Source organism: Canis aureus, chromosome 33 (assembly GCF_053574225.1).
Source record: "Canis aureus isolate CA01 chromosome 33, VMU_Caureus_v.1.0, whole genome shotgun sequence".
Classification (NCBI taxonomy): Eukaryota; Metazoa; Chordata; class Mammalia; order Carnivora; family Canidae; genus Canis; species Canis aureus.
The window spans coordinates 5,606,741-5,624,570 of record NC_135643.1 but is presented as its reverse complement, the minus strand read 5'-3'; the positions used below and the strand labels follow the sequence as shown (position 1 = coordinate 5,624,570).

Here is a 17,830-nt window from a genome sequence, read left to right as displayed (position 1 = left end):
TCACAGTCTCTTTGGGGAAACTAACATGTATGGCAGTCTTGTGTGATTCATATTCAAAGAGGTAGGTCTACAGAGGAAGGAGGGAGCATACTTTGCTTGGTGGGATCAGGAAAAGCTCCATGAAAGATGATCTCGAGCTGGGTTTTGAAGGAGGAATGGCTGGCGAGGAGACAGGGTGGCCTGGCACATTTGTGGACCTGCAGGTAAGTCAGTGGGCCACAGGTTCTCTGAGCACCTGGAGGCCAGTCAGGGAGGCTGGATTGTCAGGAGTTTTACCACCATTGTGAAGGGGTCTCTCACAATAAAACCAAGACAGGACTTAAGTATAGGTTTTAGGGCTGTTTTGACTTACAGGTTTTTAAATTGCTGGGAACTTGCTGACTTATGAGTAATAGCTATCCCTTAGGTAATATGTTTTACATGCGGGGCGCTGTTCTTAGAGGTTTATACTGTGAACTCATTAAATTGTCATAGAAATCCCATAACCCCTGGACTGTGTTCATTGTAATTTTACAGCTGAGAAAACTCGAGATTAAGTGACTTGCCCAGGGTTCCCCAGTTCATAAGCGGCAGAATTGGGAATCAAACCCTGGCATCTTGGCTCCAGATCTTGTGCCCTTGACAAATAGGCTTTACAGTAGGCTTTCTTTTCGTATATATAATTAAGCTATGAAATGCCACACAAGTTGCATGGCCTCAACTTCTATGCTCACAAGAAATCCTTGAGAAGATAAGAAAGAAGGCAGAGGCCACTGGCCCCTGCTTTGCACTGAGCCTTGTGCAAAGAAGGTTTGCAGGATACGTGCTGTTGCCCAACAAAAGCAAATAGTGAGAACACAGGCTTCTAATCTTCGGGACCAGAGAAAGAAGATGGAGGACCCTATATAACAGGAACTGTTGGTGGACTTTGACAAATTAAATTTCCTGAAGCAATTTAGAGGGCAGAAATTTACTGCTTCCAAGAATGTTGATTAAATAAGTGGAGGATGTAAAAGGATTACCGGAGGATCACTGATGCTGCCGCCCATAGACAGGGATTTGAGTTCAAGCCCTGCTGGAGGAACTGAGGCTGAGTGTCTTGGCAGTGCCTCTTTGTTTCTCCCTGGTTTCTAGAACTTTTCCCATTCCACTCTAACTTCCTACTCACCCCCCAAAACATGCTATGACAACCACCATCGCTAGTTACTAATACTGCCATTTTTAAAGTATTTATTGGCGCCTTAGTTAATGTGCATAATATTCCAGTGAAGTAGATATGATTACCATGCTCTAGTCAAGTCACAGGGGAGAAGTTTGAGATTCGGAAAGGTTCAGTGACTTGGCCAGGGTTGTACAGCAAGGATGTGGCCAAGCTGAGATTTGAACCTAGGATTTTCGGACTCCAAAGCTATATACACATTTTTTTAAATTAACTTTTCATTGAAGTATGTAAATCATAAAGTGAACAAGCCCATGTAACCACCAAACAGATTAGGTAATCAATCATTCCCAGCACCTCAGTCTCTCTTTTTCCCTTCTAATCTCTACCCATTATCTACCTCAAAGGTAGCCAGTGTCTGTGCTAGTATTATCACAGATTACTTTTTGCCTATTTTTGAATTTTTAAAAAGATTTTATTTATTTATTTGAGAGACAGCATGCATGAGTGGGGAGGAGGCACAGAGGGAGAGGGAGAAGCAGGCTCCCCACTGAGCAGGGAGCTGGTCAAGTGGCTCAATCCCAGAACCCCAAGATCATGACCTGAGTCAAAGGCAGATGCTTAATTGACTGAGCCACCCAGGCACCCCAATTTTTTTGAATTTTATTTTAATGATTTATAGGGTATGTACTCTATAGAGTCTAGCTTGCTTGGTTTATTTATTTATTTTAATATTTTATTTATTTATTCATGAGAGACACAGAGAGAGAGGCAGAGACACAGGCAGAGGGAGAAGCAGGCTCCATGCAGGGAGCTCGATGTGGGACTCGATCCTGGGTCTCCAAGATCACGGCCTAGGCTGAAGGCAGACGCTTAACCACAGAGCTACCAGGCGTTCCTAGCTTGCTTGGTTTATATAGCGAGATTCACTTATGTTATTGTATGTGGCAGTAATTTATTATTTATTGTTAATAATTACTAATTTATTAATTAATATTGCTGTGTAGTAGTTACTGGGTGGTTATACCACAGTTTATCAATTCTACTGTTGTTGGGCATTTGGTTAATTTTGGTATTTAGCAACTTTTAATTTTTTTTTATTTTTATTTTTTTAATTTAGCAACTTTTTAAAAGATTATTCATACAGTTGAGCAGGAAGGCCAGTGTGGGGCTTGATCCCAGGACCCTAAGATCATGATCTGAGCCAAAGACAAACACTTAACTGAACCCAGGTGTCCTGGTATTTAGCAATTTTGAGTAAGGCTGCCATGAACAATTTGTCATGTATGTCTCTCTCTCTTTGTAGATATTTATCTGTGTCTATATCTATCTACACATACACAGTATGTTATGTATATAATATATATTATATATAAATTATATATATATAATTTACGGTGTTTATCTACCTAGGAATGGAATTGCTGGGTAGTACATTTTATCTAAGTTTACATTTAATTTAGATTGCTGTGTAATTTTCCAAAGTAGTTGAACAAATGTATACTCCCACTAGTAACTTCATGAGTTTTAAGTTACTCTACATGCTCAGCAGCATTTGGCATTGTCCATTTTTTTCATTTTAGCCATTCTGCTATGTATGCTGTGCTATCTGGTTTTGGTTTTGGTTATCTTTTCCTTGGTAATGCACAAGGGTGAACCATTTTAGAAGTATGTATTTTCCATTGATGTCTGTTTTTCCCCATAGCTCTGTAGTACAACCGTCGTCCTAAATTAAGTATTTATGTATATGTAAGTGGATTTTTGGACTTTCTACTCTGTTCTACAGGTCTTTTAGTTCATTCTTGTGGCATGACTATATTCTTCTAATTATTTTGATGTATAGTAATTCCTGATATCTATTACTTTAAGACTTCCAACTTTGTGTTGTTCACTGTTGTGATGGCTATTCTTGGGCCTTTTTGTGACTAAGAATTTTAGTATTACCTTGTTCATTTTTATAAAATTTTTTTTCAGAATGTAGATTGGGGTTTCATTGAACCTAATTAGTCTAAGTAGATTTGACATCATTAAAGACTTTAGTCTTCTCATCCACAACTGTGGTATATGCCTCCATCTCTTTCTTTCATTTCTCTTAATATTTTGTACTTCTCTTTGTAGGGGTCTTACACATTTCTGTTTGATAAATTCTGTGTGGTTGATGTTTTGTTATCTTTTTAAAGTGACATAAATTAAAAATTTTCATTTTTAGTTTTTTGATTCTGAGATAGAGGAATATAATTGAATTTGTTTGGAGACTTATATCCAGTTGTTGAAATCAGTTGTTAATTTTGATAGTTTACCACTTACACAGCATATCTTTAGGATAGGTTTAGGAAGGATGGCAGGTTAATTTCTTCTTTTCCTTTGTTACATCTTTGATATTATTTCTTTTTTTCTCACCTTATTACATTTGCTCAGACTTTTGGTTCAGGATCAAATTGAAACATCCAATTTCTGATACCTCAAGGAAAGCTCTCAGTATTTTACCATGTGTTTTACCATTTCTGTTTTTGTTTTATTCTATACATAACCTTTTATCAGATTAATGAGATTCCATTCCAGTCTATTTCTAATTTGCTAAGAGCTTTTTTAAAATTTAGAAATCATATAGGTGTTTGATTTTATCAAATACTTTTTCTGCATCCAATAAGATTTTGCTATTTTTTTTATCCTTTGCTGTTTTCATGTGGTTAATTACATTAATTTTTCTTTCTTGTGATGTGGATTTTGTTATCAGGCTATTGCCATACTCTAAAGTAAGTTGGGAGAAATTCTTTTTTTTTTTCTGGCAAAAATTATTAAGATTAATATTATTTTTTCCATAAGTGTCTGGAAAACTTAATGGTAGGGTCTAGAACTCCTTTTGTGAGATAGTTTATTTTTTGTTTAATTTTTCTTTTTTTTATAATAAATTTATTTTTTATTGGTGTTCAATTTACCAACATACAGAATAACACCCAGTGCTCATCCCGTCAAGTGCCCCCCTCAGTGCCTGTCACCCAGTCACCCCCACCCCCCGCCCTCCTCCCCTTCCACCACCCCTATTTCATTTCCCAGAGTTAGGAGTCTTTATGTTCTGTCTCCCTTTCTGATATTTCCCCACACATTTCTTCTCCCTTCCCTTATATTCCCTTTCACTATTATTTATATTCCCCAAATGAATGAGAACATACAATGTTTGTCCTTCTCCGACTGACTTATTTCACTCAGCATAATACCCTCCAGTTCCGTCCACGTTGAAGCAAATGGTGGGTATTTGTCGTTTCTACTGGCTGAGGAATATTCCATTGTATACATAGACCACATCTTCTTTATCCATTCATCTTTCGATGGACACTGAGGCTCCTTCCACAGTTTGGCTATTGTGGACATTGCTGCTAGAAACATCGGGGTGCAGGTGTCCCGGCGTTTCATTACATCTGTATCTTTGGGGTAAATCCCCAACAGTGCAATTGCTGGGTCGTAGGGCAGGTCTATTTTTAACTCTTTGAGGAACCTCCACACAGTTTTCCAGAGTGGCTACCCCAGTTCACATTCCCACCAACAGTGCAAGAGGGTTCCCTTTTCTCCGCATCCTCTCCAACATTTGTGGTCTCCTGCCTTGTTAATTTGCCCCATTCTCACTGGTGTGAGGTGGGATCTCATTGTGGTTTTGATTTGTATTTCCCTGATGGCAAGTGATGTGGAGCATTTTCTCATGTGCATGTTGGCCATGTCTATGTCTTCCTCTGTGAGATTTCTCTTCATATTTTTTGCCCATTTCATGATTGGATTGTTTGTTTCTTTGGTGTTGAGTTTAATAAGTTCTTTATAGATCTTGGAAACTAGCCCTTTATCTGATAGGTCATTTGCAAATATCTTCTCCCATTCTGTAGGTTGTCTTTTAGTTTTGTTGACTGTATCCTTTGCTGTGCAGAAGCTTCTTATCTTGATGAAGTCCCAATAGTTCATTTTTGCTTTTGTTTCTTTTGCCTTCGTGGATGTATCTTGCAAGAAGTTACTGTGGCTGAGTTCAAAAAGGGTGTTGCCTGTGTTCTCCTCTAGGATTTTGATGGACTCTTGTCTCACATTTAGATCTTTCATCCATTTTGAGTTTATCTTTGTGTCTGTGTCAAGAGAGTGGTCTAGTTTCATTCTTCTGCATGTGGATGTCCAATTTTCCCAGCACCATTTATTGAAGAGACTGTCCTTCTTCCAATGGATAGTCTTTCCTCCTTTATCGAATATTAGTTGACCATAAAGTTCAGGGTCCACTTCTGGGTTCTCTATTCTGTTCCATTGATCTATGTGTCTGTTTTTGTGCCAGTACCACACTGTCTTGATGACCACAGCTTTGTAGTCCAACCTGAAATCTGGCATTGTGATGCCCCCAGATTTGGTTTTCTTTTTTAAAATTCCCCTGGCTATTCGGGGTCTTTTCTGATTCCACACAAATCTTAAAATAATTTGTTCTAACTCTCTAAAGAGAGTCCATGGTATTTTGATAGGGATTGCATTAAACGTGTAAATTGCCCTGGGTAACATTGACGTTTTCACAGTATTAATTCTGCCAATCCATGAGCATGGAATAGTTTTTGTTTAATTTTCCTAATGGCTAATCACTTTTTTATTCTTTTGTCAGATGTGGTTTGTTGTATTTTTCCAGGAAGTTTTTAATTTCATCTAAATTTTAGGATTTGGTTATTCTGCCCACTCCTTTCTTTTTTTTTTAAAGATTTTATTTATTTATTTATTTATTTATTTATTTATTTATTTATTCATTCATTCATTCATTCATTCATTCATGGGAGACAGAGAGAGAGGCAGAGACACAGGCAGAGGGAGAAGTAGGCGCCAAGCAGGGAGCCCGATGTGGGACTTGACCCCGGGTCCCCAGGATCACGTCCTGAGCCGAAGGTGGTGCTAAACCGCTGAGCCACCTGGGCTGCCCCTGCCTACTCATTTCTTTCTGTATCTGTAATATCTATAGAGATGTCTCCCTTCTGATTTTTAATATTGTTAATTATTTTGTCTCCTTGTATTGCCATAATTCCTCAGTTTTATGTCTTTCTAAAAACTATTTTGTGCTGTGTTGATTCTCATCATTGTACTTTTTTTCCTGTTTTACTATTTTTCTGCTTCCATTTTATTTTTTACCTTCTTTCTTTTTTGAGCTCACTCTGCTCTTCTTCTTCTAGCAGTTGAGTTATTCACTTTTACCTTTCCTCTTTTCCAGTGTATCTATTTAATACTGTAAATTTTTCTCATAGCATGATTTATGTACACCTCACAAGTTTTAGTATGTTACATTTTTATCACTTATTTCAAAATATGATTTGATTTTCCTTATTATTTAATCATTGATCAGTGGGCTATTTAGAAATATATTGCTTGAGGCACCATTAGGTAGCTCAGTCGGTTAAGCATCTGACTCTTGCTTTTTGGTTCACGAGGGTCATGATCTCAGGGTCATGAGATTGAGCCCTGCATTGGGCTCCACGCTGAGTGTGGAGCCTGCTTGAGATTCTCTCTCTCCTTCTCCCTCTGCCTTTATCCCTCCCACTGCTCTGCTCATGCACATGCTCACTCTCTCCTCTTTCTAAAAAACATAGAAATAAAAATAAAAAATAAAAAAGTAAATGTATTGCTCAAAAATTGTGTTACTCAATTCTTAAACACTTGAGAATTTTTTTATTATTTTTTATTATTGATTTCTAGCTTAATTCTACTGTTCAAATAACATACTTTGTATTGTTGAGACTTGCTTTATGGCTCACCATATGGTCAATATTCATGAAGGTTTTTGTGTACATGAAAAGAATGTGTATTCTGAATTTGTTGAATGCAATCTTATCTTTTCTTTTTCTTTTTGAGGGGGAGGTAGGGAGGGACAGAGGGAGAGGGAAAAAGACAAGCTAAAGCAGGCTCCATGCCCAGTGTGGAGCGCATTGCTGGGCTTAGTCTCATATCCTAAGATCATGACCTGAGCTGAAACCAGGAATTGGACACTTAATTGACTGAGCCACTCAGGTGCCCCAAATGTAACCTTTTAGACTATCAATGAGGTCAAGAAATTAAGTTTGATAGTCAATTGTTTAGAGCTATGTTCTGACTAATTTTTGTCCACTTGTTCTGTGAGTTACTTAAAGGGATGTGTTAAAATCTCTCAAAATAATTGTGGATTAGTTTATTCTTTCATTTTTGTTAATTTTGTTTTTATATTTGATGCTATCTAGTTAATTGCACATGGATTTAGAATACCTATATCTTCCTGATCATATCAAAGTGAAATATCCCTCATTTCCAGAAATGTGCTTTTCATTAAAGTCTACTTTCCTGCCTCAAGAAACATTTTCTTTATAATTGGTTTTTATATAGGATAAATACCTCTTCCTACCATCTTATTTGCAGCCTTTCTATATCCTTAACTTTAAGGAATGCTTCTTATAGGTAACACACATTTCGTATTTCCTTTTTATTTTATTTTTCAATCTGACAATCTTTTAATTGCAGTATTTAGTATGTTTATCTTTAGTGTAAATGCAAATATTTGCTTATTAATGTTTTCTTCTTTTCCTTTGATTTCTTTTCCTCTACTTTCTTGACATTTTTTAGGATCAATTAAATGTGTATTATAATTCCATTTTCTTTTCTGTTAGCTTTCTGGTTAAACATTCTCTGGCTAACCTTATAAGGGTTACCCCAAATTATGACATACTTCCTTAATTTATTAAATTTATAATATATATTAGTAGTTTTATTACTTCCTGGGCCTTAAATTATGTTTACTGCTACCCTCCCCCCCTCACAACTTGGCTATTATTCTCAAACATTTTATTTATCATACATTTTAAAATCTAGCATGTATTGATATTTCTCTTTTATAAAGATAAGCTTCCTTTAGTCATCCACATATTTACTTTTTCCATTGTTCTTTCTTCCTTCTAACATCTATTAGTTTACATCTGGGATCATTTTCTGTTTGTCTGGAGCTCTCCACTATTATGAGTCTGTTGCCAGGGGAATGACACTTTGAAATGGTATTCATTTGCTTTTATTTTTGAAGATGTTTTCACTGGATTAAGATATTGGAAATAGGCATTTTAAAGCTTTTTGGGGCTATCCCACTGTCTCTGGCTTCTGTTCTTTCAATTGAGGAGTAAGTCAGTCATGTTGTTGGTTCATTTAAGGTAATGTGTCTCTTTTTTAGTTGCATTGTAGATTTTTCTGCCTCTATTTGGTTTTCAGCCATTTGACTATGATGGTCCTAGGTATGGTTTTCCTTGGATATGGTTATATTAAAGTCTATATCTTATACCAGCAATTTATTGATATATTTGGTCTGCTTCTATTGTCTTTTTTTCTCTTGGTCTTCAGTCATTTGGTCTTTTCTCTTGGTATGCCTGATGTCATGCCAGATACTCTTTAGTGAAAAACTCTAGAGAAAATTTGAGTCTCTAGATTTTGTGAACATCCAACAGAAGACATTTACCTTTGCTTGTGGCAGGCAGTCAGGCTAGGATCAAGTCATTTTAACCAAAATAGGAATTTATTTTGAAGTTAGTGTTCAGTCTATTTGGAGCTAGCCTGTTTTGGGCTGGTGTTTACTCCTAGGTTGCAGCCTTACAGGTGTCCCATCTGAAATTCTGGGTGTTTACCAGGATTCTTCCTTCATGGTGTGCTTTCAACATTAACTTTGGTCTTCCTAATCATTTGAGACTGCCAAAACTTCTCAGTGCTGTGTATGACTCAGCAAATACCCTGAAGGAAAAAGTAGAGGTGAATGTCAAGCACATATTCTCTTGTTGATCATGACTTTTCAGGCTGTTGCCATGTTGATAGATCTCTAATGCTTTCAAAAAGATTGGTAAAAATAGACTTTACTTAGCTTTTGAAATTGTATTGTGTGAGTATGGAGGGCTATTCTGTAAGATCTGGACAATAATAACCATAGGAGTGGCAAAGTTCATACTCTTTGTCATACAGTCACTGCTGTATGCTGCCTCCAAGACAATTCAAGAGAAGACCCAGTCCTTTAAGAATTTATAATCTAGAGGTGCCTAGACTGGGTGGCTCAGTCGGTTAAGCATCTGCCTTCAGCTCAGTTCATGATCCCAGGGTCCTGGAATCAAGCCTCACGTCGGGCTCCCTGCTCCATGGGGAGCCTGCTTCTCTCTCTGCCACTCTCCCTGCTTGTACTCTTTCTCTCTCTCTTTCTGTCAAATAAATAAATAAAATCTTTTTTTTTTTTTAATTATAATCTAGTTTGGAGAAGAAGTCATAGAACTCTTTTCTAATAGTAGAATATTTTAATAGGGTTATACACTAAATTAAGTTAAAAGGATTTGCGAACTCTTTGAGGCCATGCTTAATTAATTTTTATGTCCTAAGTAAATGTTTGATAAAATTTGTTGAATTAATAGACATGAATACAACACTTAAGGAGCTTATACTAGACTTAAAAGATTCTGTGTGAGCTACAGCATCGAGGCAGAGTTGACTAGATCATAAAGGGAGAGTTATAAGGATTCAGTCAGTTGAGAGGAGAAGAAACTAAGTTAAGTTGGAGGAGAAAACTAGCTAAACCTAAAGATAAAGTTGGCGGGCATAGAAGACCATGAGGATACCAGCCTATCTGAAGCAAAGGATTTGTTTTAGCAAGTAAGTACTGGATGGATGCAGTGGAGTCACGGGATGGTGAACACCAGATTGTGGGATGTTGGTTTTCTGCTATGGACAAAAGAGTTTTCAAACTACTTCCACAGAATGTTCAGAGAGGTTAAGCCAAAAGAAGAAATAAATAAAAAAGACATTGAAAAAAAAAAAAAAAAGACTTTGAGGTTTCGAAACATTGATTTAAAAGATTTGTTTACTGCAAGGTTTCTTTGAACTCTCAAAGGATGCATTGTCAATTTCCAAAATTATTCCAACTGAGCACACTTTTGCTTATGAAGGAAGAGCACCACTTGGAACATATTTTGGGAAATTAGGCTATGTGGGCATTGATGAAACACTGGCTGGAATGTTAGGAGAGCATGAAAAGCCCATGAAAGCTGAGGATTTTTTGGCATTATGTTCATAGTTCTACTGTTTGCTCTCTGAGAAGAACGTGTAGCCAAAGTAATTTCTTGGTATATATTAGTTGAAGGAATTATTTGCTTTAGCAGATGAGGGGGAAATGAGATCAGATGAAGTCAGTTTTTTAGCAAGAATAATCTAATAATATAGTATAGAATAGACCACAGGGGAAAGAGACTAGAAGCTGAAATGCTAAAAAGAAGCTATTAACGTTGTTCAGACCTAATTTTTTTTTCTTGGATTGGGGTGACATCCTTGATAAAATGGATACCTGTGATATTTTGTAAAGAGAAATGACAAGATTTGGCGATACCTTAGTTGCAGGAGGAAGTAAGCTCTCAAAGTACTCAAAGAGTTTGTGTGGCTCTAAGGATGATGGACTCACTATAGGGCAGAAGGAATTTCTTCGGTTTACTTCATGTACACCTAATGATTTGATGGAGAGGGTCACAAAGGAAGTATCCAACTCCGTGAAATTTTACTTGATGTCTAGTTTATGTTTGAGAACTTTCTGTGTAGAAAAATACCACGTTTTGAAACAGGAAAGCTAGTGATGCGAAAGAGTTTGAATTAAAGATACAGGGGGGATCCCTGGGTGGCGCAGCAGTTTGGCGCCTGCCTTTGGCCCAGGGCGCGATCCTGGAGACCCGGGATCGAATCCCACGTCGGGCTCCCAGTGCATGGAGCCTGCTTCTCCCTCTGCCTGTGTCTCTGCCTCTCTCTCTCTCTCTCTCTCTCTCTCTCTCTGTGACTATCATAAATAAATAAAATTTAAAAAAAAAAAAAAAAAAAAAAAAAAAAAAAAAAAGATACAGGGGAAAAAATCCTTATTTTTAGAAATCACACTGTTTGACTGAAATCAAATATGTTGTACAGAGATTGTGTTTTAGCCCACGAGGCCACTTCTCTGCCAGCTCAATAATTCTGTGATATCTACATATAAAGTATGTTAATGAAAACATTTGAAATTTATGGTAATGAAGATTGGGTAACTATTTTGAGCTACTTCTTTTCCAAAAGAAAACAGAATATTTTTAGGATTACCAACAAGAGGGCCTTGGATTTGGGGAATGAATAGATTATGAGATTGGAAAGATCTGTTGTGTCTAGTCTAGGCATACCAAGAGTCAAAACCTAGGTAAATCCAGTCTACCACCATCACCCTCTGTGTCTGAGCAAACCTAGCGAGTCCCAAGGGAGCTGACTTTAACTCAGAAGAGGCAATAGATAGAATGGAAACCATACATTCTTCAGACTCACAGACTTAGATTGAAATCCTAGGGGGATTATATTGCTTCTTACTTTGTAGTCTACGTACTGGTAAAGTAGGAATAGTAATTATCCCTCAGGATAATGGTGAAGATTAAATAAAATAGTACTATAGGCCCAATGCATGCAAGAATACATGAATAAATGAATACTGCATTGTAATTTCTTAAATATACCTTCTACCAAACCAACCAGATTTTCTTTCCATATAAAAATTATGTATCCATTAATGTTACTAATATTATTATTTATATATATCTGGAGATCTTGAGAGATGCTACATTTGTGGCAATGACAGGTAGGAGTGATAATAAAATTGACATAATGCCAGTTACAGAAAACTATTCAAAAATATTTTCAAAGGTTTTACATGTGAAGTATGGTAGTTTTAAGGGTCAGTGTTGGTGGGGCTAGAAAAAAAAATTGTCCTTGACAGAAGAGTTAAAAATATACATGTGGTGAGGATCCCTGGGTGGCTCAGTGGTTTAGCACCTGCCTTCAGCCCAAGGCATGATCCTGGAGTCCTGGGATTGAGTCCCACATCGTGCTTCCTTCATGGAGCCTGCTTCTCCCTCTGCCTGTGTCTTTGCCTCTCTCTATGTGTCTCTCATGAATAAATAAATAAATAATCTTAAAAAAATAAAACTAAAGCTGAGTGAAGTAAGTCAATCGGAGGACAAACAGTGTATGTTCTCATTCATTTGGGGAATATAAATAATAGTGAAAGGAAATATAAGGGAAGGGAGAAGAAATGTGTGGGAAATATCAGAAAGGGAGACAGAACATAAAGACTCCTAACTCTGGGAAATGAACTAGGGGTGGTGGGAGGGGAAGAGGGCAGGGGTGGGGGTGAATGGGTGACAGGCACTGAGGGGGACACTTGACAGGATGAGCACTGGGTGTTATTCTGTATGTTGGTAAATTGAACACCAATAAAAATTAATTTATTAAAAATAAATAAATAAATAAATAAAACTAAATAAAAAATAAACACATATAGGTAGTAATATCAGGAATTTAAATGAAGTAAATCTAAATAACAAAACATGGTATTCATTATTGTAACTTAACATCTCTTTTCTATTACACCAGTGAGAAGAAGCTCATTACAGATGCCCTTAATAAAAATCAGTTTCTAAAGAGACTGGATCCTCAGCAGATCAAAGACATGGTGGAATGCATGTATGGGAGAAACTACCAGCAAGGGAGTTACATTATTAAGCAAGGAGAACCAGGAAACCATATCTTTGTGCTAGCAGGTGGGTTTCACAGATTTTTCTCCTTATCATATAACAAATATTTTGCCTATTGTGTTATGATTTGTTGCAAACATTTATAAAAATGCAAAACCAGTTGCTCTGTTTGTACAAAACATAACAGACTGAGCTCATGAAATAGTAACATTGTTGATATAATCATACTGGTGATAATATTTACTGAATGCTTCTTAAATGCCAAGCATCCTATTGAACACTTTAATAGATTTCATTTCATCTTCTCACCAACTCTGTTAGGCAAGTGCTGTTACCTCCATATTACTAACGTGGACTTTGTCACAGAGAACTTAAGCAACTTATGAAAAGCCACAAAGCTCCTAAGTGGTGGAGGTAGAATGCAAATGTAGGCAATCTGACTTGAGTCCATGCTATTTATCACAGTGCTACTTACTCAACGACTGCAAAAAAGGGGTTTCTATTCAAAATGCTGCTGCTTCTGTTGACATTTTTAGGTTGTTGTAGTGTGATAAAGAAAAGTTATTTTTGTGGTTCTGTAAAATATTTTGTTTATATATGATTGACTTCAAAAAATAATTTAGGTACATGTAAGCAATATATGAATCATGTGGAATGCCTTCGGATTAATACTGGTGTTTTTAAAACCATTTAAATGGTTTTCTACATATATGCTTATAGGAACATGTTTATATGCTGGAGAAATTTTAAAAATTAGAGGATTTCTTTTTTTAATTAAATTTTTAAATTTTATTTAACTTTATTCATTCATGAAGGACACAGAGAGAGGTAGAGACATAGGCAGAGGGAGAAGCAGGCTGCATGTAGGGAGCCTGATGTGGGACTCGATCCTGGGATTCCAGGATCACACTCTGAGCTGAAGGCAGACGCTAAACTGCTGAGCCACCCAGGCATCCCAAAAAAGGGTTTCTTAAGTGCATGCCTTATAGTGGTACTCAAAAAATGATTTTAGATACAGAAGCAAGAAATTATCTGAACAGGGCATATGCTTATTGAACACTTTGTCAAATTCTGAATATCCAACCTTTTGGGATTTTAGGGAAAAAGTTAAAGTGGTTTACCCAGATGGGGTGGTAAACTAAGATTTGCTATAGCCTTTTATTTTATACTGTTAGTTCCTAGCAATCTAAGACTGCTTTTGGGATTCTTATTTCCTTAGGGCCTTAGGTATGGGGCAGAAGTTGCATATCCAAACAAATTAATAAACATATGTTATTCTATTTATATTGTATGAAAGGTTGTTTTCATATACTTTGATTCTTCAGACACACTAGTTTCATAAATATTGGTGTTTATTTGCCATAAATATCTTTGTAGACACCCTTAAAATTATACAGTCATTCTAAAGTAATTATTCTACCCAGGAATTGAATTAGAGTCTGAATTTAGCCAGCCTTCAAGTTTTTAGGGACAGATGATCTAGAGCAATTTCTCCCTCTTTCAGCTTTTCTCTTGGCCATTTCACTTCTACTTCAGTAACATCAGAAATTCTGACAAGAAAAGGTAGAAAATTAACTCAACAAATTTCATTAGAACCTGTTAGACAAGGATGAGAAACTCATGTCAGCCCATCTCGTTCCTTTTCAGTGACTCTAATGGAAGGCTAGGGCAGAGAAGAGTTAGAGCAGAAGCCAGCATCAATACAGTCATTGAAATCAGGGCTACAGCTCACATGGAAATGAAAATTGGACAATTTCTTATTTAAATTAATTATGGTGTTAACGAAGGACCAACTTGCCTGATTTAATTGATTGAGAAAATTAATTAAAAATCTCCCCTTTATGACATAAGATGTAATAATAATAATAATAGCGTATTTAGTCAATACGCTAGTCAATAATAAAAGCGTATTTAGCTTAAACTTTTGATATTCCATATAAATCTTCAGTATTGCTCAAGTTCCATGAGTCATAATCATTTAGAAAAAAAAAAAAAGCTTGAAATGCACGATGATCCATGATATCAACTCGACAGTGCCACTAAGTGGTTTCGATGGTATAGAATTTAGTTGTAATGAGATATTATTAAATTTTGCATATCTGTAGGATTTGGAGCCAACACAGAGTTTATTTATTACTATAATGTAAGTTCTATCAGAGTAAGTATCTTTTGTGTTTTGTCCATGTTGCCTCTCTGGCCATTGGACCAGTTCCTGTTACAACACAGATACTGAAATCCAATTTGGTGAGTGGATGGCTGAATAGAGATGACCTAGAGCTGCCTAGCGGTGAATTAGGCAAAGGGAAGAATAATTCTTCAAGGGAAAGAGAATAACCCCACCATTTTTCTTCCTTTAAGAATGTAGGTCTTTTTTGCATATGACCTTTTGTTAGGTAAAGTTTTAGTTTTACTTGTTCAAAGGGAAAGGAGAAAGGAATCACCAGAGCAAAAAAATTGTGAGGATTTTGCCTGACTTGCTATCTTTCCCTTCCTGCAACTGTTACCTAGATAAAGGTTAGTGTCAGGCACTCTTTCTCATTTTTATAAGCCTTAACATTTTTAGAGTAGTTTTAGGTTTGTAACAAAATTGAGAGGGAGATACTGAGATTTCCCATACTCCCCTATCCCCCCCCCCCCCCCCCCCGCCCACACACATGCATAGCTTCCACTGTCATCAACATCACTTACCAGAGTGGTACTTTTTTTTTTTTCTAACCAAGGATGAATCTATATTGATATGTCATCAAAGTCCATAGTTTACCATAGGGTTCATTTTGGGTGTTGTACCTTTTATGGGTTTAGGCAAATGTATAACGACATATATTATAATACCATGCAGAGTATTTTCACTGCCCTAAAAATTCTCTGTGCTCCTCCTGTTCATCTCCTCTAGCCCCCATCCCTGGCCACCACTAATCTTTTCTTCCTCCATAGTTTTCCTTTTTCCAGAATGTCATATTGCTGGAATCATAGAGTATGTAGCCCTTTCAAATTGACTTATTTCACTAAGTAGTATGCACTTGAGGCTCCTCCTGTCTTTTCATGGCTTGATAGCTCATTTCTTTTTAAGTGCTGAATAATATTCCATTGTCTGGATGTACCACAGTTTATCTATTTGTCCATTGAAGGACATCTTAGTGCTTTTTAAGTTTTGGCAATTATAAGTAAAGCTGCTATAAATATCTGTGTTCAGGTTTTTATGTGAATCTGAGTTTTGAACTCCTTTAGGGAAATACTGAGGAAGGCAGTTGCTGCGTTGTATGGTAAGAGCATGTTTAATTTTGTAAGAAATTGCCACACTGTCTTCCAAAGTGACTGTCCCATTTTGTGCTTCCATCAGCGATGTAGGAGAGTTCCTGTTGCTCCACATCTTCACTAACATTTGGTGTTATCAGTGTTCCAGATTTTTGTCATTCTACTAGGTGTGTGGTGTCACTTAATTGTTGCTTTAATTTGCATTTCTCTGATGACATATGATGTGGAGCATCATTTCATATGTTTATTTACCATCTATCTTCTTTAGTGAGTGTCTGTTAAGCTCTTTGGCCCATTTTTAAATGATTGTTTTCTTTTTGTTGAGTTGTAAGAGTTCTTTGTATCTTTTGCAAAACATCCTTTTATCAGATGTATTTTTTGCAAAAATATTTTCTCCCAGTCTATGGCTTGTCTTCTAATTCTCTTGATACTGTTTTTCTCAAGCACTTTTCTTAGCAACTTTAATTTACTAATTCATTTCAATGATTGAGTGGTTAAACAACAGTGGAGGCGTGGTGAAGTTACTTCCCCAAGGTTACATAGCCAATGATTGGTCAGAGCCAGGCAGTCGGACTCCAGGGCCAATGTATTTCTCAGTTATGACAAATTAGTCTTTCTGTTAATGTGAATGGCTCTGCTGTGTTTTCAAGGCATACAGTGATTATTGTGTTCCTTGGACAAGAGAAATAGTTTTATATGCTACATTTTCATGGGGTAGAATGAATTTTAAATACAAGACTTGGCATCCACTGCTTCAGGGGAAGAACTTGGTAACAATGATAATAATATTAACAAAAGCTGACACTAACAGGCAGGGTAGGTAACTCTTTCTTTCAAGGTAATTAGCTAATAATGAGTAAATGATTTCACCCTGGACCACAGTATTATAATGAGAATCATAAGGTATGTTGCTGTTATGCTTTGTATACTTTCTGATTGTCTTATTTTTGTGACTTATGGAATCCAGATGGATTCTGATTGTGGGTTTTTTTTTTTTTTTTTTTAATTCTGATTGATAGAGGGCCGACTAGAGGTATTCCAAGGGGAGAAATTACTATCATCCATCCCTTTGTGGACTACGTTTGGGGAACTAGCCATTTTATACAACTGTACAAGAACTGCCTCCGTGAAAGGTAATGGGAGTGAAATGCTATACTTTTGAATTGTTACCCAATCTTTATGAAGATGTCAGTCATTATTGCCTGCTGAGTATCTTTGTCTCTCATTGTGCCCCGCAGGCTGTTGTTAATGGAAATACTGTGCTTACAGGATTTATATTGAAAGCGCTTATCTAAACAATTCAACTTAAGAGAACCTTTTTTTTTTAAGAGAACCTTTTATATGCAGATACCTGCATATAAAATATGAAAATAGCTTTATATTCTTGAATTATTCCAATATTTGCTTTAATTGCCACTTCACTTTTTTTTTTAATTTTACTGTGAAAACATCTGTGTTTGGCTTATCCAGAATGTTTGCTTTTCTTTTTTTTTTTTTTTTTTTTTTTAATGTTTGCTTTTCATTCTCCATGATGTTCTGATCATATTATAAACCAGAAAAATTAATGAAGCCAAGGAAGATATATAAATATCAAAAGGGATTGAATTAATTGATGAGAGCTTTCATAAGTGACTTTTGGGGTTAGTTTAAGGGTTCCTATTTTTATTGACTTTATTCATGGTAATCTTGGGCAGAATTAATTAGCTGTGTTTCTCAGTGTTTAGGACTGGCTTAAGCATCTCAGAATTGCTGCAGGATTTGATAAAAATGCAGATTCTGGGGCTTCATTCCAAACCCAAATTAGAATCTTTGGCAATGGAGCCTAGGCATCTATGTTTTTATCAAGAATGTCAAGATAAATCTAATTCACTCTAAAGTTTAGTAAACCAAAGCTTTGGATTTTGATTTATTTTATAGG

At 36.4% G+C, this 17,830-nt stretch overlaps 1 protein-coding gene across 3 annotated transcripts in view; it reads left to right on the top strand.

The window, feature by feature from the left end:
- PRKG2 (protein kinase cGMP-dependent 2) overlaps positions 1 to 17,830 on the top strand; it is a 99,846-nt gene that overhangs the window by 22,751 nt on the left and 59,265 nt on the right. For all 3 annotated transcript variants that reach the window (XM_077882660.1, XM_077882659.1, XM_077882661.1), the window contains exons 3-4: positions 12,557 to 12,723; positions 16,932 to 17,045. In XM_077882660.1, coding sequence (XP_077738786.1) covers positions 12,557 to 12,723; positions 16,932 to 17,045 — 281 coding nt within the window. The remainder of the gene's footprint in view (positions 1 to 12,556; positions 12,724 to 16,931; positions 17,046 to 17,830) is intronic.